The following is a 24,346-nucleotide window of genomic DNA, read 5'->3' as shown; positions in this document are numbered from 1 at the left end:
GTCCAAGATCAGCATAAGCAGGAGGGGAGGGACATCTGGGGTTTCATTCATTTCAAAGCTCTGTTTCTCACTGCGCCCCCTGCTGGATAAGTCATGGAAATAATCTCTTCTGTTTCAGATTAACCAAAACAAGCTGCCGCTGAGGTCTGTGGACCCCAGGCTGATTTCCAGAGGCGCTCCCCAGGATTTTACTCCCGCTTTTGCTGACTTCAGTAGGCAGATGCCAGGAGGCCGTGGAGCCCCAGTGAGTTATAATAACTCGTATGCTTTATTGCAGACCGAAATACCAAAAATAGTTCTATATAAATGTAAAAAATGTATAAAATCTATATATATATAAGGTTTTCTCAGACAAAATATTCTAATCTTTTAACCAATTCAGGCATGATTGAGCAATTTGGGAGAACATGTAGCAATTTTATTGATGAATCTATCCATATCAAGAAACCTCTGAAGGATAATATCTGGGTCATGTGTCATCCCAAAATCAAAAGAAAGAATTAATGGATTGCATTTTCCATGATGTAAATGAAACCTATTTTTTAGGGCCATTATGACGTTAATTTCACAACAATTAACCACATCCCAAATTCTAATTACTGCATTAGTGCAAAAATCCTGTTACAACAATTTGAAATATTATAATGGAATATTATTTAAATGATAAATAATATATAAAATATTATCAAATATAAAATATATATTAATGCCTTTATGTTAATTAAAAATTGTTATAATATCATTTTACTGTAAAAAAAATCAAAGTATTTCAATAAAGAAATAGAATCTATTGAAAATCACTATTTGAGAGTGAGATACAAATAAACTCAAAAAAAATAAAACATCCACTTAAATTACGTTTTGATTTTGCTAAATATTATATATATATTTACTTTTGATTTACAAATAAGATCCACCCAGGTATTTTCTACATTTTAAACTGACACTGTACAACACTTTATCCGAAGCTTATGCATGTGCGACGACCCCCTCCACGCAAGATCATTGTAAACGTTTCCGTCATCGATGACGTTCAGCTCAAGAAGTCAGAGAACGCCTGGAAACCTGGGATGAAGAGAGAGAGTGTCCCAGATGACCCAGATGCCCTGAGAACCCAGGTGTGAATTCCTGATCTTTTATTACGATTTATCCATGAGCGTAAACATTCACAGTAAAAGAAGCACTCTCGAGTTTGAACTAGATGATGTTGTCACGTGTATGCTTTCGTTCTTGTCAGACACTGGGATTTGTTTGACGCTCTCACATCCTTTGAGTCCTGTTTTGTCTCTTTAGAAAGCGTGTTTTTGTTCTAAAGGTTTTTTTGTTGTTTTGAACGCTTTTAACCGCTGTGTCGGCAATCTGTTTTCTGGCACTTCAGGAGTTGTTCCGGAAAGTTCGCAGCATTTTGAACAAGCTCACACCCCAGATGTTCAATCAGCTGATGAAGCAGGTAACGGATCTCACAATCAACACAGAAGAAAGGCTTAAAGGAGTCATTGACCTTGTGTTTGAGAAGGCCATCGATGAGCCTAGCTTCTCTGTGGCCTACGCCAACATGTGTCGCTGCCTGGCCACGGTATGTTCTATGCACTTTGGTGTTAATTGTGCACATTGCAAAATTTCTATTTTCTTCTGACTGTCTATTATTTTACCTCACATTATTCTTTTATTCAATATGTCACGGACATATCCGATCCAATTGTAGCTAAAAGTGCCCACAGCAGACAAACCTAATACAACAGTAAACTTCCGGAAGCTGCTATTGAACCGCTGTCAGAAGGAATTTGAGAGGGACAAAGTGGACGACGTCGTACTTGAGAGAAAACAAAAGGAGCTGGACTCTGCCACATCCGTAATTATTCAAGACTTAATTTAGACTTGCTTGTTTGACTTATTGTCCTTAATGCCTATTTATGTACTATATTCACCAGGCCAAATGTATTTAAAATGAATAATTTAATAGGAAGTTCACCCAAAAGTTCAAAATCTGTCATTATTTAAATCATTTTATGGTTAAGCGTGGCTAATACCTATTTCATTGGTTTATATTTATTTTATTCTTTATTATAATTATATACTATTATAGTAGCCTATTGATTAAGATTTTTTGCTACAGAAAACAATACATGAAAGAACAACATGAGGGGGAGTAAATAATGGCATACTTCATTTTCGGGTGCTCTATTCTTTTAAAGACATCATTAAAAGCATGAAGCGATTTAAATGAAACTCTTTCTCTCATAGCCCTCAGAAAGGGAAAGAATGCAAGAGGAGCTTGAGGAGGCGAAGGACAAGGCCCGGCGTCGCTCCACAGGAAATATCAAATTCATCGGTGAGCTGTTCAAGCTCAAGATGCTGACAGAGCCCATCATGCATGACTGTGTGGTCAAACTACTAAAAAACCATGACGATGAGAGCTTGGAGTGCCTCTGCAGACTCCTCACCACCATCGGCAAAGACCTTGACTTCGAGAAAGCCAAGGTAACTCGCCAGCTGTTTGTTATTATACATTCTGGAGCCCTATTGATTCGAATTTCGCTAGATCATTGGTGAAAATTCCATGGAAAGGGAAATTGAAAATGCTCATGGTGCATCCAAGGTCAAATAATTTGCTTTTTATTTAAGTAATTTAATATGAGCTTGATGGAGACTAGACCCACTGTAAAACATCTCGCTAAAAGGAAAAGCATGCTCCACTTTGCGAACTGGTCAAATACTGCCCACTTACACAAAACGGTACCTAATTAACAAGTAGGGTGCAACATTAACATTTGTCAAGCACATTATTCTTTATAAGAATATATTTGTTAGGGATGCACCGATCATGGCTTTTCATGCGCGATTGTGATTGCCGATTTTTTACATGCAAATTTTATTGTTTATTTGCTCTATTACAGGCATATTACAACTAAAGATATCAACTCTATTACAACTAAAAATATCTCTAGCCATTTGAAATTAGAGGCAACTACTGCATGTTAATCATGATCCAAAGATGCTACACACATGTAGCATGAGCAGTTGTTTTTGATTTTAATTAGATGTATCGTGATAGTGTATGTGAAATATTGCTCATATCACTGCCACTAACAAATTCAATATCTTCCTCTTTTTTACTGGTGCAGTTCTTACTGCAAGCTGGATATTGACTCATATGATTCCACATGAACCATCTACATAACGTCAAGAACAAAATATTCAAAGTATTGCTTGTAGATATTTGCAAAAGGCTCATTTCAAACCTTATAGGCAAGTAAAGGGTCCAAAATTACAAGATGTTTTGGGGCAGCTAAATCTGAAATCATGTTCAGATGTTCTTCTAAGTTCCTCAAAAGAAAATTCTTGAATATCCAAAGATTCAATGCCAGAACCTTGAAAATATTGGCAAATCCTGTAATTGGTTTCACCTTCAAAGCGCAGAGTGTGGGAACATGTAAACAATTTTGTTTCCCGAATGACTTTTTTTCCATTGGACATTGCATAAATCCAGCCAATCAGACTGGGGTTTTCCATTTTAAGAAAGCTTTTGACATTTTTGTTCATCAGACGCTTCGTGAGCTGCCCGTGGGCGTCCTGTCTGAGGCTACAGTGTACAATGATTGGAGCTTTATTTAGAACGAGAGGACACTCAAAAGCGATGAATTCTTAACTAACCACATAATTGCTGTTGTTCACTTGCCATTTCTTCAGCCTCTGTTGTTTGTTTGTTTGTTTGTTTGTTTGTTTGTTAAAGTAGGCTACTAATAAATCAGTCCAATACCCTTGAAAGGCAGCATTCAGCAGGCCACTAGAGCTCAAGCTGTAAGGTGTTAACTGTAAGGTGTTGCATTGTGTGAAATTGAATTCTTTACAGTGTGCTCTGTTGTATACTGTACATTTCGGCAAAGTTTGTCTCATCTTGATATTTTATGCATAGAAAATATTTGCATACCATGAACAATATACATATTACACAATGCAGTAGTACAAGTACATGCAGGCTAGTATTCCGAACATAGTCTTAGGCTACGTACATGCTTATTTACTAAGATGACCAAATCTGTGTCTGTGTCCAGCTTTTTTACAGTGGTGTTCAGAGTATGGCCCAAAGGTTAACCTGGGGGGAAAAAAATCACCAATATCCTCAGTACAACTTCTTGCCATTATAGCACGATTCTGTAATTTTGAGATTTTATCTTTAATCTGATTGTAAAGATGTTGAAATATTTTGTCTTTTGAAATACTTAATTAAAATGTCGTTAGCTCTACAAGAGGACTAAGCTAGGGGAAAAAAGTCATTTAAATATGCTGCAGTGCAAAGCAAAAGAATGAGGAATAATCAGGCATGGGAGTGAATGTGTTCTGAACATTGTACACACATGCAGTCTAAATGTGTTCCAGCTGGGCCCAACAGACGGCCATAAACCCTAGAGCTAAGTATTAGGCAAGACGGTAAATGAAAATATTTTCTGTATCCATCCTTCCTTTCTCGCTGACCTTGCAGCAGGAACTTCAGGCGTTTTTCAGCTAGCAGGGAGTCAGCTTGAGAAATAGGTTCTGCGTTTATAGACCTTGTTGATTTAGGAGCTTAGTGCAGTTCTTTGTCTCAAAACATTATTTTTTAGATTTAAGATGACTCCCTATATGTCCTAAATAATGGATGGGTACAGACAAGAAGATCTGTGCTGTATGATCAAACATCATTGCCACAGTAAAAAAGATCTGCCTTATTTTATTATCAATATTTTTTCAGAGAAGCAAGTTGTGATTGACCAGGGCCCATGGACTCATGAACTCAGTCTTTGATATTGAACTGATCTGTTCTTCATCACCCTCTTCTCTGTGTCCTTGAATAGCCCCGTATGGACCAATACTTCAACCAGATGGAGAAAATTGTCAAAGAGCGCAAGACATCGTCACGGATACGGTTCATGGTACAGGATGTGATAGATCTGAGGCTGGTGAGTGCCAGGGGGGATTGTGATTTGTGTTTGTTTGTGTGTGTGTGTTGAGAGAGTGTACTGATAGCCATTGCCAGACGTTTATAAAAGCCTGGTTTTTATATAAGTAATACAAAGAAGCAAGAACATTTGTTTAGTGTCTTTGCTCTCGTCATTTTCTTTACTACATTTTTAAGCTATTATGAGGCCCTTTCATAAGCGTTTTGAATTTATGGCTTTCTTGGGGTTTCCTTTTTGTAATCATAATAACTGTATAATTTCCATTTATTATTGCAAATTGTCCTTTCAAAGAATACATAACATTTGATATATATATATATATATATATATATTTATATACTATGATGGTTTTGTCATTTTTAAGAAATTAATAATTTTATTCAGCAAGGACGCATCAAATTGATCAAAGGTGATAGTAGTTATAATGTTACAAATGATTTCTATTTCAAATATGCTGTTCTTTTTTTTCATCAAAGAATCCTGAATAAAATCTACAAAAATATTAAGCAGCACAACTGTCAGCATATTAGAATGATCTCTGAAGGTTCATGTGACTCTGAAGACTAAAATGATGATGCTAAAAAAAATCAGCTTTCGATCACTGGAATAAATTACATTTTTAAATATATTCAAATATAAAATGGTTATTTTACATTGATAATATTTTTACGATAATTACGATAATAATTCTCAATATTACTGTTTCTACTGTATTTTTGATCAAATAAATGCAGCCTTGGTGAACATAAAAGACGTCTTTCAAAAACATTCAAATATCTCTCATCAACCCAAACTTATGAACGTTGGTGTATGTGTGCTAAAAATAATAATTAGAATATTTTAGGTCATTATTAAAATATTTTCCAAAATGGAAAATTATACCTTATCCTAGCTAGGACATAGAAACACTGAACTCAATGGCCCAGAAACAGCCAAAGGTTAAATACAGTATCAGAATCAGCAAGGTCATACATTTTGGCAATGAGAATGTTCATCTGTTTGCCCGTAGCATATTTGAGCCTGGTGTCTCTCCCCTGCATTCCTCAGATTTAATTTTCACTTTCGAGTGATAAAAATGTGTGAAAGAGAAGAGTCAAAAAAAGGAGGGAACATTGTCAAATGTTGAAGCCTTTTGTACCCAACTTTTAAAAAAATCGGAATAGTTTGTAGTGTTATATAGTTTGGAGTTGAATGTAACCATTTTCCAAAATGACACTGATCAATTAATCATAGACATCTGATCTCCCTCTTTATTTATATTGTTTAGCATAACTGGGTTTCTCGGAGAGCAGACCAGGGCCCTAAAACCATAGAGCAGATCCATAAAGAGGCCAAGCTGGAGGAACAGGAAGAACAGAGGAAGGTTCATCAGCAGCTTCTGTCTAAGGATATCAAGAGGAGGCCAGGTGAGATCCACAGCACACACTTACAGATTTATAGTGTATCTCCAGTCATACCAGGGCAACTACAGCGCCACCCAGAGGACAAAACCTCATTTAAATGTTCAGGTTTACTCTGAGATTAAGTAAGAAGATCAAAACATTAATGGGAATATGTTGTTTGAACAGCAGGCTTTCCCGACAGCAAATGGCTTGTTTGTAGAGGAGAACACATTAATGGTTAACCAGGATTGATTGTGCTTTTGAATTTGTTCATGCAACAGCAACTTGACTGATTATTTTAAAGTGGCCATGCCCATATTATGCTAATTTAAAGGTTCCTGATTTTGCTTCGAAGGTCTCCTACAATAGGTTTACATGCATCCAAGGCCATAAAACACTTACATTTTCTCGTAATATACATTGCAGCATCACCTCTTTTCTCACAGAGTCTGAAACGGTTAGATTAAGGATTCAGTCTCTCTAGAGAGCTTACTCTGCCCTGATTGGTCAGACGGCCCAGTCTATTGTGATTGGTCTACCGCTTACAGTGCAGGTCAGAAACGAACTGCTCATTGCCATATCTGAATTTCCTCAGCACTTGATTATACAATGATATGAACCGTAACAATGGCGTCGGTTTTACCGTACTAATTCAAGTCCACTTCCTTTGGAAGTGCATTAAAAGTGGATTTGTTTTCAAAATGCAGAAAACGGCATCTTCTCAACATGTCGACAACAAGAGCCAAAATCTTCCGGGCCTCAGCTGCAACTACAGCGTTTGAGGGCGTCACTGTGTAAACAATGTTCAATGGCTAATATTGGCTAGTGGTGATGTGTTGTGATGTAACTTGTGTAACGCTGCTCTGTGGCTGTGGTTACAGATCAGAGAGAACAGCGGTCCCAGAGGGAGGAGACGTGGAACACCGTGCCCACTACTAAAAACAGCAGGACCATCGACCCCACAAAGATCCCCAAGATCTCGAAGGTGAAGAGATTGGTCTCTGCACACACACTTCATATTTCACACATGAGATTTTTTGATGTGAATCGGAGCATACAATCTGAAATGTCAGCACAAATTTGATTGGAGAAACACTGCCACCTGCTGATTATAATCCAAGTTGTTAAGTGCAGCACAGAATAGGTTGACATTGACAGCACATGTGCCAATGTCAACAATCAATAATAAGGCATTTTAACATTTGTGAGTTAGTAAATGCTCTCTCTTGTACCCTCTTTGATCCCTGAACCCCAACCAATCCCCCATCACAGCCTCAAATCGATGAAAAGATTCAGCTGGGTCCGCGGGCTCAGATCAACTGGATAAAGGGCAGCAGTGGCGGAGCCAAAGCCAGTGACTCTGGTGAGGAAACATCCACACATAACGCACTGTTCAAGACTTAGTTAAACTTACCAACATTCATGTATCTTGAATTGACCGCCCATTTAGTAAAGTTTAGATTACTGATTTGTATATTACGTGTATGTATACATGTATGTACCCCCATATTTCCAGAGTTGACACGCTCTGCCAGTAGCACCCTGAACCGTTATTCAGCGTTGCAGTCGTCCACATCTCAGTCCAGCCCACCTCCAGTCCAAACCTCGGAATCCGATTCCAGGCGCTCGCTGGGAAGGTAAACAACATCTGAAAACAGATGAGCTACAAATACAAATGAATTTTCTTAAAGTTTGACATCTATTCATTCTGTATGTCTCTGTCAGTCGAGGCAGCACCGGTCGTGAGCGCGGTGACAAGCCGGTGAGTTTGGTGCCGTCGCGACCGGGGCCCTTTAGCAGAGGTAGCAGCGCCAAGGAGCTAACAGACAATGTGGCCCCTGAAGAGACACGGAGAGAGGGGCCCGACTCACACCACACCCCTCGCAAAGCCAGCATCTCAGAGGAGAAATGTGAGATGGAGAACAACAGAGCCACAGAGACGGGTGAGGAAGGACACATTCTTACACTAGTGAATGCATATAGATTAAAGCTGCATATCCCATGTATGCCATTTATATTTGAAATACTGAGCTTCTGCTTCATTGCAGTGAAATCAGAGATGCTGCAGGTCACTGGTGTTTCAGAGAAGCCTGGCTTGTCCGAAGAGGAGGTTGAGCGGAAGTCCAAGTCCATCATCGACGAGTTTCTGCATATAAATGACTACAAGGTACAGCGTCACAGTGCCCTCATACTAAACTTATAATCAGTACCTACCACCCTTTCTACATTTACAATGAAACACAAATGGTTACATATACACCATTAGGGGCTTTCACACCGGAGGTATCTTTTCCTAGTTCCTAGAACTATTGGTCGAAGTACCCGGATGTTGGCGTGTTCACACCGCAGGAACTAGGAACGATTTTAGTCCTAGGAACTCTTTTAGAGGAACTAATTTAGCTCCTACTTCAGAGTAGGGTCTAAACCAGCGCTCTAGGAACTATCTGTGACGTTAGTGTTCACGGATTGCCCGAGCGTACGCAAAACCAAGCCCAGCACACCAGCACCTGCCATTTAAAAAATAAAAAGCCATGTAAACACAAAGATTATAGCCTATATATTTTCTCCAGAAACTAACTCTACGAACATGGAAAACAGTGATAGATGGGTTTCTTAACCTTTATGCTGGGGAGAAAATACAACGCAACTTTTGAGGGGACCAAGTGAAACATGTATTTCTTCTCAGCTAGCAACACTGGATATTACCAATACAGCATATCCTTATAACTTTTCATATACTGTCTACTTTTATGTTTAATAGTTCTATCTAATAATGCATTAGATAGAACTGTTGGTCAGATAGTAACCTAATGAACACAGAGAATGCGAGCACTGTTTGTTTGCTCAGACACTGGCGTTCTCAAAATAAAGTTCCGCCGTCCGCGCTGTCAAAATAAGTCACAACAACGAGCGCGGCTTACGTCACTTCAGAGTTCCTGCTGTCGGTGCGAATGCAACAACGGGAAAAGGTTCCTATGGGAACCATTAGTTCTCGGGAAAGCACCCTGGTGATTAGTTCCTAGAACTAAGTTCCTAGAACTATCCGGTGCAAAAGCCCCTATCGATCAAATGTTTGGGGTCAGTAAGATTTGAAGACTGAAGTAATAGCTGCTGAAAATTCAGCTTTGACATCACAGGAATAAATTACATTTAAAAATATATTCAATTAGAAAATGATTATTTTAAATTGTAATAATATTTCACAATATTGCCGTTTTTACTGAATTTGTTCATTAAAAAAATGCAGGCCTTGGTGAGCATAAAACATTTTTTAAAATTTGACTTAAAAAAAAACTTACATTTTTGAATGGTACTATATTATTAACTATTAATATTTGGTATAAACGAATTCATAGGATTAACATTAGTTTCAATTTATAAATTAAAATTCATGTAACCTCAAGGTAGTGTTACTGTTTAGCTCAAAAGAAAAATTCCAGATTAAAAGGCTGTCAGAAGTACTTTGGCATAATCTTTTCATATTGTTAATATTATGTTGCCCTGTCCATTATTGGGCAAATCTGAATTCTGGTATGTGGTGGTTGGAAGTCTTCAGTATGTGGCCCTTTTTCTACAGTGATGCATTTGGAAAGTAATAGTTTTATATTTCATTGTAATAGTGTCTGTCTATCTTTGTGCCTGCCATCATACAGCTTTTCTTTGTATTTGATTTGGTGACTGTGAAGCAACTTTAGAATATCTGCTATGTGACTGTTTCATGTTTGTATGCAGGAGGCAGTGCAGTGTGTAGTGGAGATGGAGCAGCCCTCTCTGTTATATGTGTTTGTACGCATGGGTCTGGAGTGCACACTGGAGCGCAGTCAGAAAGCCAGAGAGCACATGGGACTGCTCTACTATCAACTTATTCAGAAGGGCATTTTACCCCATTCTGATCTCTACAAAGGGTGAGCACATGCACACATTTCATTTAGGATGTGTTCACACTTGGCAGGTTTGGTTCAATTAAAACAAACTGGTAAGATTGCTCCGTTAGTGCGGTTAAAGTGTGAACGCTGCCATCTGAAACCTGGTGCGCATCAAACAAGCAGATTGAGAGACTCACATTTTCAGGGGGTCTCAGTCCTATTCCAAACGAACTTTGGTATCAACTAAAATATGAATGCAACACAGACCAAAGACATCTAAACAAATTAAAAACAAGATGTGACCCTAAAAAGGAAGGAATGCTTAGCATACCTGTTTTATTTTTCGTCATACGACCTGCGTTGCCCGTTATAGTTCGGTACAGCCGCCTGAACCGCCGTCTCCTTGCAGCAGATCTTCGTTTTTGTGGGCAATGGAGGAATTTCTGGCACTGTTTTGACTCCTTTACACATTTTATAAGCTGTTTGTGAGTTCTAAGCTGGTAAAAATACCACCATATGTGTACACACATGCAATAAGCGTATTTAGCCTAGCACACAGCATTGTTTTGGATTTTCTGTAAGTTCCGTTGCAAAATAAACATCATAAAAGCGTTGTTTTGTTTTGTATATTTAGGTTCCGTCTCACAAATGGCAGTGTGAACGCTAAGCGAACCAGGACTAAATGTATCTTCTTTGAACTACAAGTGTGAACACACCCTGAAATCAAATGTACTGTAGTTTGCATGTATGTACTTTCATACTATGGTATTAAAGCGTTCTGGATTTTCTCTCAACAGGTTTTCAGAGATGTTGGAGCAGGCTGATGATATGGCCATAGATATTCCCTTCATTTGGCTTTACCTGGCTGAGATGCTCAGTCCTCTGTTGAGAGAGGGAGGATTGAGCATGAGAGAGCTGTTCAGGTCAGGACCCCACTGGGCACATTCAACTCTAAATGAGAAGGGTCTTATGAGTTCTGTTTGGTGCTTTTGTGTAATTTGTGATAAAAGGTCATTCCACCCCTAAAACCCATTTACATGTTGTCCTTAATTAACAGATTTTTTTTGTTCTTTTGAGGTGGAATCTGCTTTCAAAGAATGATTTAACAAATGCATGTATAGTTAAAGCTCCAGTACAAGGTCAAGATATTATATAAGGTAACACTTTAGTTTAGGAACCAATTCTCACTATTAACTAGTTGCTTATTAGCATGCATATTAGGATATCAGCTGTTTATTAGTACTTATTAAGCACATATTAATGCCTTATTCTGTATGACCATATTCTACATCTCTTAACCTAAACTTTACTATCATACTAACTATTAATAAGCAGTAATTATGTTTATTGAGTCAAAAGTCGTAGTTAATAGTAGAATTGGACCCTAAACTAAAGTGTGACCTTTTATATTATATTATATTATATTATATTATATTATATTATATTATATTATATTATATTATATTATATTATATTATGACTACATCTAAAACAAGAAATTATATTATATGCTCTATATACAGTATATCTGTAGGTTTATGGGGGAACGTTGGAGCCTATCCCAGCATGTCTTCTGGCATTATATTATATTATATTACATTACATTATATTATATTATACATCTAAAACTTGAAATTGAGCTTCAGAATTGTGGTAAAATGCTTTTAAGAGTCAACTAAATAGACAGAAGAGAGAATGGAATATTTATTACAATTAATCAATAACTAAATGAATTAACAATAAGTGAGAATAGGATAATTTACCTGGGGGTAAATGCAGATGATTATGTGCGTTTCATTAAAATAATATTTATTTAACCATTTGATAAAATAAAAATACAGCATGCATCCTTACCAGTTACCTTGTTTCAGTATTACACTACAAGACCATTTCACCATATTTTTGAATAATTTATGTAATAGTTTGGTTTAAAACAATCCACACACACACAACGTTTGTAGAGAAGAATATGTTAGTGAAGGCTGGACTGTATCCAAAACATTTTGCGCAGTCAGAAATGTTGCATTCTTGCAGTCAGCGTGGCCTTTTCTATTACTTGGATTGTGATTTGAGACTGGTATTCCCAATAAGTTGAAACACAGAATTCAATAATAACACTTAGCTCATCACTTCCTAAATGCCTCACTGTATTGGGTTTTCTGACTTCCGGGGCTTTAACAGTTTGGCAGTGCACAGAAGTTGCAGTCATTCCAGCTCCGCACAGGCTACAGCTGTCAGGATTCAGTTTGGCGTCTAATGGAGATTTGTTTTGTTTCTACAGTGAGTTAAGTAAACCGCTACTCCCTGTGGGAAGAGCTGCCATCTTATTTTCTGAAATACTGCACCTACTATGCAAACAAATGGTAAGCTCAACTTTTGTTGACACGGTGTTTTAGAGCATTGAGTTCATCTTTATCTAGTTGATCCATCTGTGGTTTAGAGGCTCCTGCATGATGCTGCCAAAAATGATCATCTTTCATACACAAACAACTCTGCGACAGTAACAATTTGCAGTAAAGTAGCTTTGTGTATTTTTTTGGCTCCTGTGAGTTTGTGTATTTACATGCATCTACTTGTGCTAAAGAGCCATAGGAAAGTTGGAGACTTGTGGAGAGAGTCTGGGCTGAACTGGGCCGACTTCCTGCCGGAGGGAGAACTTCTTCCTGCCTTCATCTCACAACAGGTGCGAATACAGCCTGAAAACCTTCACAAATTCGAATACTCATAAATAAACGAACTACATTTTTCGTGAAAGTACTTCTGTTCTTTTCAATATAGTGTAGCTTGTCCAGTAACAAAAACTAACATGTACTGGTGTTGCTTCATTGTTCCCACAAACATGGATAATAATCAAGAACGCTCGCTTAAAAAATGTTATCTCTTTTTCTTCATTAGGAAGTCTGATTCATTCATTAAATTTACCAATTCATTTTAGCCCTGTGCTGCATTTTAGATTGTTTCTGTAGCAATATACAACACAAAATTATAATTACAATGATTAAACGAAATAAGAAATCATCATTAGTTTCCGATTGAGTTAAATAAATTGTGGCGATATCCTCATTGTTTTGTGCTAGACAAATACTGTTCTGATTCATAATATAAACATTTCATATACACTAATATTCAAAAAGAGAGAAATTAATACTTTTATACAGCAGGGGCACATTAAATTGATCAAGTGACATTAATGGCATTTATAATGCTGCAAAATATTTATATTTTAAATAAATGCTGTTCTTTTGAACTTTCTATTCATCAAAGAATCCTGAAAAAATGAAGGCTGAAAATTCAGCTTTTCCATCGAAAGAATAAATTACATTTATGTTAACATAGAAAACAGAGTGGGAGACTTCTTCAAAAACATTTAAAATAACATTGCCGACCCCAAAATTTTGAATGATAGTGTATGTATTGCAATTAAACATATATTTATAAATACAAATATATATTTATAAAAAGCTAAATAGCTTCAATGTAGTTCATAATGTAGTTCGTATTAGCAGCTTGCATTGTAACCATTGCAAATTATGAGTAGCTTGAAGCTAGAAGATGCAAAATCAACCAGTCGTGTTCTTCGTTTTCCTCTTTTTCCAGAAGTTAGAGTTCACCGTGTCAGACGTCTCCTCTGTCTCTCCGGACACGGCTGAATCCAGCCTCAGTCCTGAGGAGCTCTTTAAACAACTGGAGCAGCTACTGCTAGAAGACATAGCTAGTGACGAACAAATCTTCGACTGGATCGAGGTGAGACTGATCCCACACTCACAGACCTCTCATATGCAAAATAAACATTTGAAGTAAATGCAGGGCTTGACATGAACTTTTTTGCTCACTAGCCACAATTTTGACATCGATACCATGGGGGAAAACTGCCACATAAATATTTGTAATATTATCTTATAATTTGGCAGCAGGTATATTAGGCTGCTGTCACTTTAAGACCTGACGCACAGACCCATTATACTATACACATGCATTTTCATGCATTTATGTGTGCGCACTATCAGGTGTCTGTGAGCACAAAATCTGCGGGAATGAGTAAAATTATACGCAATATCTTTAATCCCATGCCGAAATTCAAGCCCTGTAACACCGACAATATTCATCCGGAGCAAATGAAACAAGCGAGTGAGGGGAGTCGGATTTGTGTCAACTCAAGTTGGAGAGATGAGAGAGCGCAGCTGGTATCGTGTATCTATTCTGTGGAACATGAGTATTGGAAGCATTTTAGATGCTTCAGTATCGATATGTATCGAAAAATCTATATTTTTGACAACACTACATTGCACTTGGTTTATTATTTCAGATGCCTTTTTAAAAGACTAAAATTGACAAATCTATAATAAAAAATTGACTGCGTCAATTCATAAAATGTATATATAACTGCGTTACAAGCCACTGCTAAAATCCACCCGCATTAGGCAGGTGTTAATATACTCAAGCCCTGATTAGGACACATTTTCAAAAAATGTTGCCTTTTCTTTTCAGGCTAATTTGGACGAATCTCAGATGAGTTCCTCTCCATTTTTGAGAGCTTTAATGACAGCTGTATGTAAAGCAGCAGTTAAAGGTGAGCAAACTACTTCTTCTTGTGCCTTCTATTAAACACCTTCATCTCTTATCATCCTTTTGCCAATTACTTTTATCTGTTTCTTCTCCAGATGAAAACACGTCCTGTAGAGTGGACACTGCTATCATCCAGAGACGCCTGCCTATATTACATAAGTACCTTAACTCAGACACAGAGCGGCAGCTGCAAGCACTTTATGCTCTCCAGTCTTTTATTGTCACCCTGGATCAACCACCCAGTATGTAGCAGGTGAAACTAAAGATGCCAAAGCTGAACGAAAGATTTCTAGGATCGTAATTTTGATCTATTTCTATTCACAGATCTACTCCGAATGTTTTTCGATTGTCTTTACGATGAGGACGTTATTTCGGAGGACGCTTTTTATCAATGGGAAACGAGTAAAGACCCAGCGGAGCAGCAGGGAAAAGGTGTAGCGTTGAAATCGGTCACTGCTTTCTTCACCTGGTTACGCGAGGCGGAGGAGGAGTCTGAGGATAATTGACATAAGCAGGTGGCCGACGCCCAGAGGCCCCCTACTGACGCAAACTATAAAATGCATACAGACTCTACAAGTCTAGCCATAGACACACCTACTCCTGCCAACACAGGAACTTTGACTTTGAAACGCTGGCCAACTTGAGCTGGAACTCCCTATGACACGGAGGGAACACTAAATACTTGTATCATATATATAGAAAATATTTTTGTTTTAAAGTTTGACTTTTTTTTTTGTTACTTTTAAAAGAAGAGAATTAAAATAGGTTCTGAACTCTTTAATTTATTATTTTTTTAAGAGACTGCAAATATGAAGTTTTATTTAACATTTGCAGGCAAAAAGAACATTGATAGAAATAACAGAATAAACATGTATCATAACAATAATATTAATTTTGTTTAAATGTTTCAGCAGCCTCCCTGGATTCATGCGTTTCACCTTAAAACAGGGTAAATATTTCCAGCGAAAGAATTAAACGCATAGGGTTTTTTGGCTCGAGGTCTGGGATCAGCTGATGGTGCTGATGTTTCTCCCACCACTGGTTCTTCTGCTTCGGCTTTTGCGAACTTTGCAAAACACACGACAAACACAATAAAAAGAAATATGCATCCTGAACAGAATGAAAATAATTTAGACATCGACATCAAATACCTGTATGCATTGAAGGTGAAGCGCAAACACTAATGCAAGCCAGGATTGCTCAGTGTTCTTGTAATGAAGAACTACAGAGGAAATGTAAAGCTTGTAAATACATTAAAGAGAACAAAATGAGATTTAAAAATTACCATGATGGTGTGCTGTTTATTTTTGTAGGCATATTTACTTATTTACTAATGCATTAGTTAATCTCTGCATTCTGACATGTGGATGTCCATCTTGAACAGATGATTTTCTGTTTTTACCTCATTGTGTTTTAAGGACACACCAAAATGTGTAAAATAATTGAGGAAAGACCAGATTAATTTAGCCCCTTTTGCATGTTTTTTTATTTCATTATTAATAACACATATTTCCAAATAATATTTGGGCAAACATTTAATAAATGTCTATAATGCATGTGTAATTAGTTAATATGATATGCACTTATTACAGTAAGTTGATTTTCACATGAGTTCCTTTTTTTGTGTGTGTTTGGACTGTTTAAGGCTACAGAACAGCATGTAACCGAAGTTTTTGGATATTTTATTTGCACTATATTTTATTTTAATTTCCTAATTGACATTTAAGAATAAGATTAATTGAAATTTCAACGAAAACAATAAGTCGGGGACTTTTACTTTAAATCAGACAGAGACTTTTAATTTATTGGGTTTATTCCCACAATTCCTCTGTATATGCGTACGTCGTGACGTCAGACGTACAGAGCGTGTGCGCACCTCCTGAATTCGTAAATTGGTAAGTCGTATTTTATGCAACTTCAATTGAATGAAACTCCGCTTATATTGTAATATTTGCTTACTTCAAGCCTTAATTCAGAAACAGACTCAACCCACCTTTAAAATAATACGCTGCTGCCTATATCACGTAAAGATTTGTGACAACAATGCACTAGAATAAACAACAATGATTGTGTTTTAAATCCAAGCGAGTTGCATAACGTTAGCTAGACGTAGACAACATTTTGAGTATCATAGAACGCGCCTAAGCATGTTGTTTAAGTAGTATGTTGTTCATTAGCTTTAGAAACACAAAACTACGTGCATTCTGAGCGTTTCTATCTTAATTCATTCACTTGCAGGCAGGAAAGATGTTCCGACCAAAGCCCACATTGAAGGACAGACATCACCTGTACAGGCTGATCATCAGCCAGCTGCTGTATGACGGCTACACCAGCATCGCGAACAGCCTGATCAGTGAGGTGAAGCCCCAGAATGTGGTGTCTCCATCAGAGCAGCTCATGCAGCTGGCCAAGACAGGTATAACTCCAAAAACCTGTTAGTTTCTCACACTTTTTTTAGTGCATGTAATTGTACCTCCCCTGTATAATTGCTAAATGACTAAACTGAAGCTGTACCGAATAAGCACTTTCATCAACTTTCAAGAATAAACAAAATCGAAATGAACTCGTGTATTCTATTCTATTCTATTACATCCATATAAGTGTTTAAAAAGCAATAGAATTAGAGTTCTTTAAATTTTTATTTACATTAATGAATGTAAAATGTTGCAAGGAAAGTGATCTAATTAGTAACAAAAAAGTAAAGGAACAAAACTAGAAACGGCAATCCAACACAGTTGGCTTTAAACATAATTCCAAAATGAGTAATTGTTAACTCAAAGTGATGACACAAGTAGCAATCGGGTGAAATACTGCTATTAAACTTTATATAAAAATACATTTTTTTGGGTAATGATTATAAATCATATTAATAGTAATTCTTGTTAAAGTACTTTTATCTGTTTTTCTAGGAATGGAGAACGATGACAGTGCGGTGCAGTATGCCATTGGTCGCTCAGACAACGTGGCGCCCGGGGTGGGCATTGACCTGGAGTTTGATGCAGATGTGCAGACCATGTCCCCAGAAGCATCGGAGTACGAGACCTGCTATGTGACGTCCCATAAGGGTCCGTGCCGTGTGGCCACCTACAGCCGTGATGGCCAGCTCATTGCAACGGGCTCCGCCGACGCTTCCATTAAGATCCTGGATACTGAGCGCATGCTGGCTAAAAGTGCCATGCCTCTAGAGGTGAGTGCCACCTTTGCCTAAAGTCAGTGGTTTACTGTTGTTTTTAAAGTCAGCATGAAATACATCATTCATTCAAAATTCATACGTCTATTTTCTAAATGCATGTTATAGATCTTATTGTGAACAATTCATCTGTGCATGTTTCTTTTTTTCTTTTTGTGTAATGTTTTGCTTCCAGTGAAAGCAGACTTCTGCCTGGTGACGATTTCTCCAATCATTTAGTCCGCTTAAACTCACCCCTGAAAGCCCATGTTCATCTGCCTCCAATTTTTAATTCAATACCCACATTTCAAAATCCAATTACGATTCAGAAGTATAGATCTGCCTCTACTTTCATTTCATCGTGACTAATAATATGTCGTTTATTTCAGTTGCACAATCTGAACTTGTGATTCTGTTTGCTACAGGTGATGATGAACGAAACGGCTCAGCAGAACATGGAGAACCACCCTGTGATCAGAACATTGTACGATCATGTGGATGAGGTCACATGCCTGGCTTTTCACCCGACCGAACAGATCCTGGCCTCCGGCTCTCGGGATTACACTCTCAAACTCTTCGATTATTCAAAGCCATCTGCAAAAAGAGCCTTCAAGCATGTACAGGTATACAGACAAACTAAATCAAGCCTCTAAATCCGAGGTCTTCAACCCTGCTCCTGGAGACTCACTGTCCTGCAGAGTTTAGCTCCATCCCTAATCAAACACACCTGATGCAGCTAATCAAGCTCTTCAGCATTGCTGGAAAATCAAGAGCTGGAGCAGGTTGATATAAACTCCTTTGCAGGGCAGTGGGCCTCCAGGAGCAGGGCTGAAGGTTAAACTCTAAGCCTAAGGGTACGTTTACACGACAAAAATGTGCTCAAACCGAAACTTTTTTCAGAAATGTACAGACGAAAACGTTGTCTAAATGATCCCGTTCACACGGATGTTGAACACATAATGTTATGAGATCTTTTGCAAAGCGTATACAGCTCTAAGGGTCAGAAAATATTCTAAGAATATAACGCTATTCTTAGTGTGTAAAAGAAAATGAAGGTGTATGTTATATAAGCTGTCCATTGGTTGAATGCATCATTGCATTAAACACTTGTAAATAAAAAAAATAAATAAAAAAGACACTGCAAGGCCTGGAGGAGAGCAAGCCTCAGCCAAGTGAGAAAAAGTAATGCTTAAGTAACACAACTTACTTTCCATAAAAATGAATGTAATTAGTTACTCTTTTAGAGAGTAATGCAATATTGTAGTGCATTCCTTTTCAAAGTAACCCCAACACTGCTAATATGACTTTAAAAATGGTTTTCTTGTGGCCCTTCATTTAGTAAGCTTTTGGCATGGATTTCTTTGGAATGCTTCTTTTAATTTTCTACAGGAAGCTGAAATGTTGCGCTCCATCTCTTTCCACCCATCTGGGGATTTCTTGCTGGTGGGCACGCAGCACCCAACTCTGCGCCTTTATGACGTCAACACGTTCCAGTGCTTCGTGTCCTGCAACCCTCTAGATCAGCACACAGACACCATCAGCGGAGTCTGTTACAATCCCAGTGCCAACAGCTACGTCACCTGTAGCAAAGATGGCAGCATCAAACTGTGGGATGGAGTGTCTAACCGGTGTGTGACTACCTTTGAGAAAGCCCATGACGGGGCTGAGGTCTGCTCAGCAGTCTTCTCCAAAAACTCCAAGTATGTTCTGTCCACTGGAAAGGATTCTGTTGCCAAACTCTGGGAAATTTCCACCGGCCGGACTTTGGTCAAGTACACAGGTGAGATGGCGCATTATGCGTTGTGTTAGATTATGGATGAGGTAAGGGGTTGATGGAGGAGAATAATAATTCTACCCAAGCAAATGGGGTGTCAGTTTTCCGTTTTGAGCAATCCCGATCTCAAATTAAGCAGCAATGGATCCAAAACAATTTTTAGTGACATGGTGAAATAAATCCTATTTTGCGTCAGATTTGAATTTTAATGTGATTCAATGAAAGACAGTACTGCTGCAACATAAAAGCAACAAATCATTGTTCTACGGAGTTATAGATGGTGTTGCGCACAAAAACAAAGATGCAATTTTACAACTAGTGTAGCTTGATTTACAAGAAAATCACCCTGAGTCGGTTCTTTATATTGAATCAAAAACATAAAGCAGGACCAGTGTAGTCTGATTCCCAGACAAACTCTCTCATGAAACAAAATTATTTCTTTTTTTTCTTCTTTTTTTTGTGAATCAAAAACAGCACAAACTGTGTGGCCAGATTCCATAAAACAGCATTAACTGAGAGAGAATTTATTTAGTTTGTAAGCAGAATAGACTTTATTACTGAAATATACTAATATGAATCAGAATTAAACCAGATCTTGAACTTGAGAATGTGAATCAAATTGAATCGGGAAATCTGTGTATTTTAGCAAGGCTAGAACACTGTATTGACCAATGAGCATCCGGGAATGAAACTTTATTTTATAATAAGATGGTCTTTTTGCATCAGTAAAAAGAGCTATTTGATATTTCTTTTCATGTAGTTTTCTTGGAATTTGTATTGGCCAATTTGGGGCGAATAAACCAAAACCTTGACACGTATGTTGGAAATACGATGTCTGTCATCATGCCACCTGTCCAGTGTTTTTCATCATTGACTCACACACTCTGCTGCCATCTCACCCTCATTATTTTTCCTGTCATGCAGGTGCGGGTCTCAGTGGGCGCCAAACGCACCGCACTCAGGGTGTTTTCAACCACACGGAGGACTATGTGCTGCTGCCGGACGAGAGAACCATCAGCTTGTGCTGCTGGGATTCACGCACAGCCGAGAGGAAGAACCTGCTCTCTCTGGGCCACAATAACATCGTGCGCTGTATCGTCCACTCACCCACCAACCCCGGCTTCATGACCTGCAGCGATGACTTCAGAGCCAGATTCTGGTATCGCCGCACCACCACTGACTAAGAGACATTTGTGTGCTTTGAGACCAAAATGGTTTGAGTTTCTTTTATCAGCAGGTCCCAAACACAGAAATGTCCACACTGTGTATGACTTCACAGGCTCCTTTGCCAAGGCTGCGTATCATTTAACACACAAAATCATTTTTTTGTTTTTTTTAAAGGATCAGAGACCTTGTTGCCTCTTATGACTGCGGTACCTTTGTTTAACTGTCGGGTGGCGCTGTTTTACAATCATCATCTGAGATGCATTGGTTTTAGAACTTTACTTTTTGGAATCAAGGCCATTTAGTAACATCAGAACATTCAGCTGTAAACTGAACTGTAAAAAAATCTTTTTTTGTGTTATTTGTGCATCTGAAAACAAGTAGATGAGTATTAGTCTAATGGAAAGTGCCTAGGATGACGTCTTTTCAGGTTTGATTTGTGTACTGTGCTCTTTGTTTTATATTAAAAGTCTCTGAGAGAAGTGTTTCTTGTAACGACTTTTAATAGACACACGTCTGAAGCAATTGTGAATGGCATTGAATCTGTTAGTGAAGTTTGCTATTGCTCAAACTTTGGATTTAGGATTTGAACAAACTCCTAATCGTTAGCATTTGACTTGGTTTAGAAACGAGTTGAACAACAATCTCAACTATGAAAAAATTCAGTGTAAAAATCCTGTAGACTTAACACTACCATTCAAAAGTTTGGGGTCGGTAAGATTTTTAAAAAAAATGTTTTTAAAAGTCTCTTATGCTACAAAGGCTGCATTTATTTGATTGAAAATACAGTATAAACACTAATGTGATGAAAGGCTGTCACGCAGTAAACCGGCTAATGCACCCTGCTGCACTGCACACATTGTGGTGTTGCCCTGTCCTCTAAATTCCCAAGATCTCAATCCAATCGAGCATCTGTGGGATGTCCTGGACCAATGAGTTCGATCCACCTCGCAATCTACATGACTCGAAGGATCTGCTGCTAATGTCTTGATGCCAGATACCACAGGAAACCTTCAGAGTTTCTTCTAGAGTTCATGTCAGTGCTGTTTTGGCAGCTTATGATTGTGAAGGACCAACAGCACATTAGGCAGGTGTAGTAATGTTTTAGCTCATCCATGTGTTTTAAAATGTAATTTATCCTTGTGATGGCAAAACTGAATTATCAGCATCATTACTGAGTATTCAGTGTCACATGATCATTCTAATATTCTGATGAAACATTTCTTTGCCCAGCTTTCACAAAATTTTAAGCAGCAAAAACGCTTTCAACTGTGATAAGGTTTACCTTCACTGTCACTTTTGTTCAATTTAATGCATCCTTGCCGAATTAAATTATTAATTTCTTAACGGACCGAAAAAAAAAGCTTACCCCAAACATATGCGATTCAAACCATATTTAGGGCCTAGAAAAACAAGAGACTTGAGAAAGAGCATCACGGTGGCATTATAAGGGTCAAAATAATCTGCATAATTTGCCTTTCCTTCCTCAAATCTTTGTCATGCATCTATTTGCCGTCCTTCCTTTGACTTTGCAGCTTAGATGGTTTTCAGCAACTGTTTGTTTGAAAATTTGCTTTGGTTTCGTGTCTTCTATGTTTATCTTATTTGTGGCTAGTGTTTGAAGCCGAGTGCTCACAGCAAGAAATAGAAAAATTGCCCACCGCCACATAGAGATTAAATGGCACATTAGTCATTTACAGAAGCTGCAACCACTGTTTGCAGAGCCGTTCTGTAGAAAACCCCAGAGAACCAGACATGTGACATGTTATGGTGGTTTAAAAGCTGGTCTGCAATTCCTAAAACTCTATAAACTAACACAATCAGATGAATCATGTACAACATAAGCGTCACTCGCGGTTCTGTGGAACTTGGCTTCAAGACATTTAAAAATGCTGATATGTTTGGAAATTCTTCAGGAAGGTCAAATGGTAATTAATAGTTTGTAACATCTTAAAATAGGTTTTTCGCTGGAGCAATCTTTTTCTTGGCTTATTTAAAGTATGTCTAAATATTTCACACAGAAGGGTAATTCCTTGTACAGTTTCAAGATCCTCCTTGTCTTGCGCTGGCCAGGCTCTTAATAATACGAATACAAAGCCACATTCACAGTGAGTGTTACTGTGTGACAGATCCATGTTTATTCGTTTGGTTTTAGGGATTGTCAAATGAGCACAATGGCTTCTCAGAAGAAATGTTTACTCCCATAATAGGTGTAACAAGTAAACTATAGAGTTGTGTACAGATATAGAGTATCTGTTCACTACTTCTATCAGACCACTACTGGAAAAATGTGCAGCGTAATAATGCAAAGGACATAATAACTTCCTTATTCTTTAGAAGCCAGTTTTATTAGTAGGCTGTTGTCTTCTGTCATTGATAAATCTGGTGTGATGGACTTTTTGTGTAGCACATTTAAGATAGTGTAAATTAGCTTTTTGTACATATAGAATCTAAAGTTTTGCTTGTATAACTTTATTAAAATTGTCAGTCCTTTAGAGAAATCTAGTCATAAAGCAGGTCTTTCTTTACTAGAGGATACATGTAAATATACAAATGTTTTTATTTTATAGAATCATACACTATATAACATCAAATTTGTATACCAACAATTATTTTGATGTTTATATATATATATATATATATATAACTGCTATCAAATCGATTAATCATGATTTAAACAAAAGTTTGTTTATATAATGTATGTGTGACTGTGTATATAGAGTATATATATATAAATATATACTGTCTAATCGATTAAAAAAAAATTATATGTATATATATACATATTTTCACCCATATCTCTTATATATCATTGGTTTTAATTAGTTGTGCTTTGGGAGCCTGGATTAGGACACCAAATGGCAACCGATATTGATTTTCATACCAATTTTCCTTAAACATGGACATTTACCAATATTACAATAAGCTAATAATTAACTGCAAGTAAGTCAAACCATATTTAATATTGTGTGGGCTGTATTTTCTTTTATTTTGTGTTGTTTTGATCATGGTTTTTGTATATCAGGTGAATTGATTGTATAGTATAGTGAATCATAATAGTGTTGAGTGTGATTGAATTCTTGCCAGTGCTTTGATGTCAACAACTAAAGAAGGAAGTGTAACTTAACACAATTAGAATATTAGTTGTATTTTATTATTTGCATCTAAAATGGTTTGTTTGCTTTTTAAGCTGTCCGCAACCCCATCAGAACAAACTTGTCACCCATTTCTGGGTTACGACCCACCAGTTGAGGACCGTGCTGTATATCATTGGTGTCCCACACCCACCCAGCCGATACAGGGGGTCTATCTGTTGTCTTGACAACAAAGTCTGTCCACTGGAGAATCCGTCCCATAAATCAGCTATTGTGTGTGCGGACGAAAGTGAAAATTGATTTGTGAAACAAATAGTGGAAGTAGAGTACTAGTAATACTTGATAGCCTTTGTCGTTCTTGTGGAAAAAAAAAAACCCTACATTTTGTCT

The 24,346-nt window shown here is 37.6% G+C and overlaps 2 protein-coding genes across 5 annotated transcripts in view; both read left to right on the top strand.

Moving 5' to 3' along the window:
* The window catches only part of eif4g3a (eukaryotic translation initiation factor 4 gamma, 3a), a 67,073-nt gene extending 51,035 nt beyond the window's left edge, over positions 1-16,038 (top strand). For all 3 annotated transcript variants that reach the window (XM_077203606.1, XM_077203604.1, XM_077203607.1), the window contains exons 15-34: positions 119-244; positions 969-1,118; positions 1,379-1,576; positions 1,706-1,852; positions 2,245-2,481; positions 4,836-4,940; positions 6,208-6,346; positions 7,204-7,307; positions 7,595-7,685; positions 7,839-7,959; positions 8,048-8,265; positions 8,371-8,489; positions 10,055-10,227; positions 10,986-11,111; positions 12,470-12,551; positions 12,773-12,871; positions 13,786-13,932; positions 14,677-14,758; positions 14,850-14,996; positions 15,079-16,038. In XM_077203606.1, coding sequence (XP_077059721.1) covers positions 119-244; positions 969-1,118; positions 1,379-1,576; positions 1,706-1,852; positions 2,245-2,481; positions 4,836-4,940; positions 6,208-6,346; positions 7,204-7,307; positions 7,595-7,685; positions 7,839-7,959; positions 8,048-8,265; positions 8,371-8,489; positions 10,055-10,227; positions 10,986-11,111; positions 12,470-12,551; positions 12,773-12,871; positions 13,786-13,932; positions 14,677-14,758; positions 14,850-14,996; positions 15,079-15,260 — 2,793 coding nt within the window. In that variant the 3' untranslated portion in view covers positions 15,261-16,038. The remainder of the gene's footprint in view (positions 1-118; positions 245-968; positions 1,119-1,378; positions 1,577-1,705; positions 1,853-2,244; positions 2,482-4,835; positions 4,941-6,207; positions 6,347-7,203; positions 7,308-7,594; positions 7,686-7,838; positions 7,960-8,047; positions 8,266-8,370; positions 8,490-10,054; positions 10,228-10,985; positions 11,112-12,469; positions 12,552-12,772; positions 12,872-13,785; positions 13,933-14,676; positions 14,759-14,849; positions 14,997-15,078) is intronic.
* A 501-nt stretch (positions 16,039-16,539) lies between these two features.
* cstf1 (cleavage stimulation factor, 3' pre-RNA, subunit 1) lies at positions 16,540-21,343 on the top strand. Of its 2 annotated transcripts, none has more exons than XM_077203602.1 (6): positions 16,540-16,649; positions 16,993-17,170; positions 17,664-17,941; positions 18,349-18,546; positions 19,313-19,703; positions 20,622-21,343. In XM_077203602.1, exons 2-6 carry the CDS (start codon positions 17,002-17,004, stop codon positions 20,879-20,881), a joined length of 1,296 nt encoding a protein of 431 aa, XP_077059717.1. In that variant the 5' UTR covers positions 16,540-16,649; positions 16,993-17,001; the 3' UTR covers positions 20,882-21,343. The 2 variants fall into 2 exon arrangements, with proteins under 2 accessions (XP_077059717.1, XP_077059718.1); XM_077203603.1 differs by lacking the exon at positions 16,540-16,649 and adding an exon at positions 16,723-16,778.
* Positions 21,344-24,346: the final 3,003 nt, after the last annotated feature.

This window comes from Siphateles boraxobius, unplaced genomic scaffold, assembly GCF_051911475.1.
Source record: "Siphateles boraxobius isolate OS27281-9 unplaced genomic scaffold, OSU_SipBor_1 5, whole genome shotgun sequence".
Taxonomy (NCBI): Eukaryota; Metazoa; Chordata; class Actinopteri; order Cypriniformes; family Leuciscidae; genus Siphateles; species Siphateles boraxobius.
Note: the sequence above shows the minus strand (reverse complement) of the source record. Positions and strands in the feature narration are given on the sequence as shown.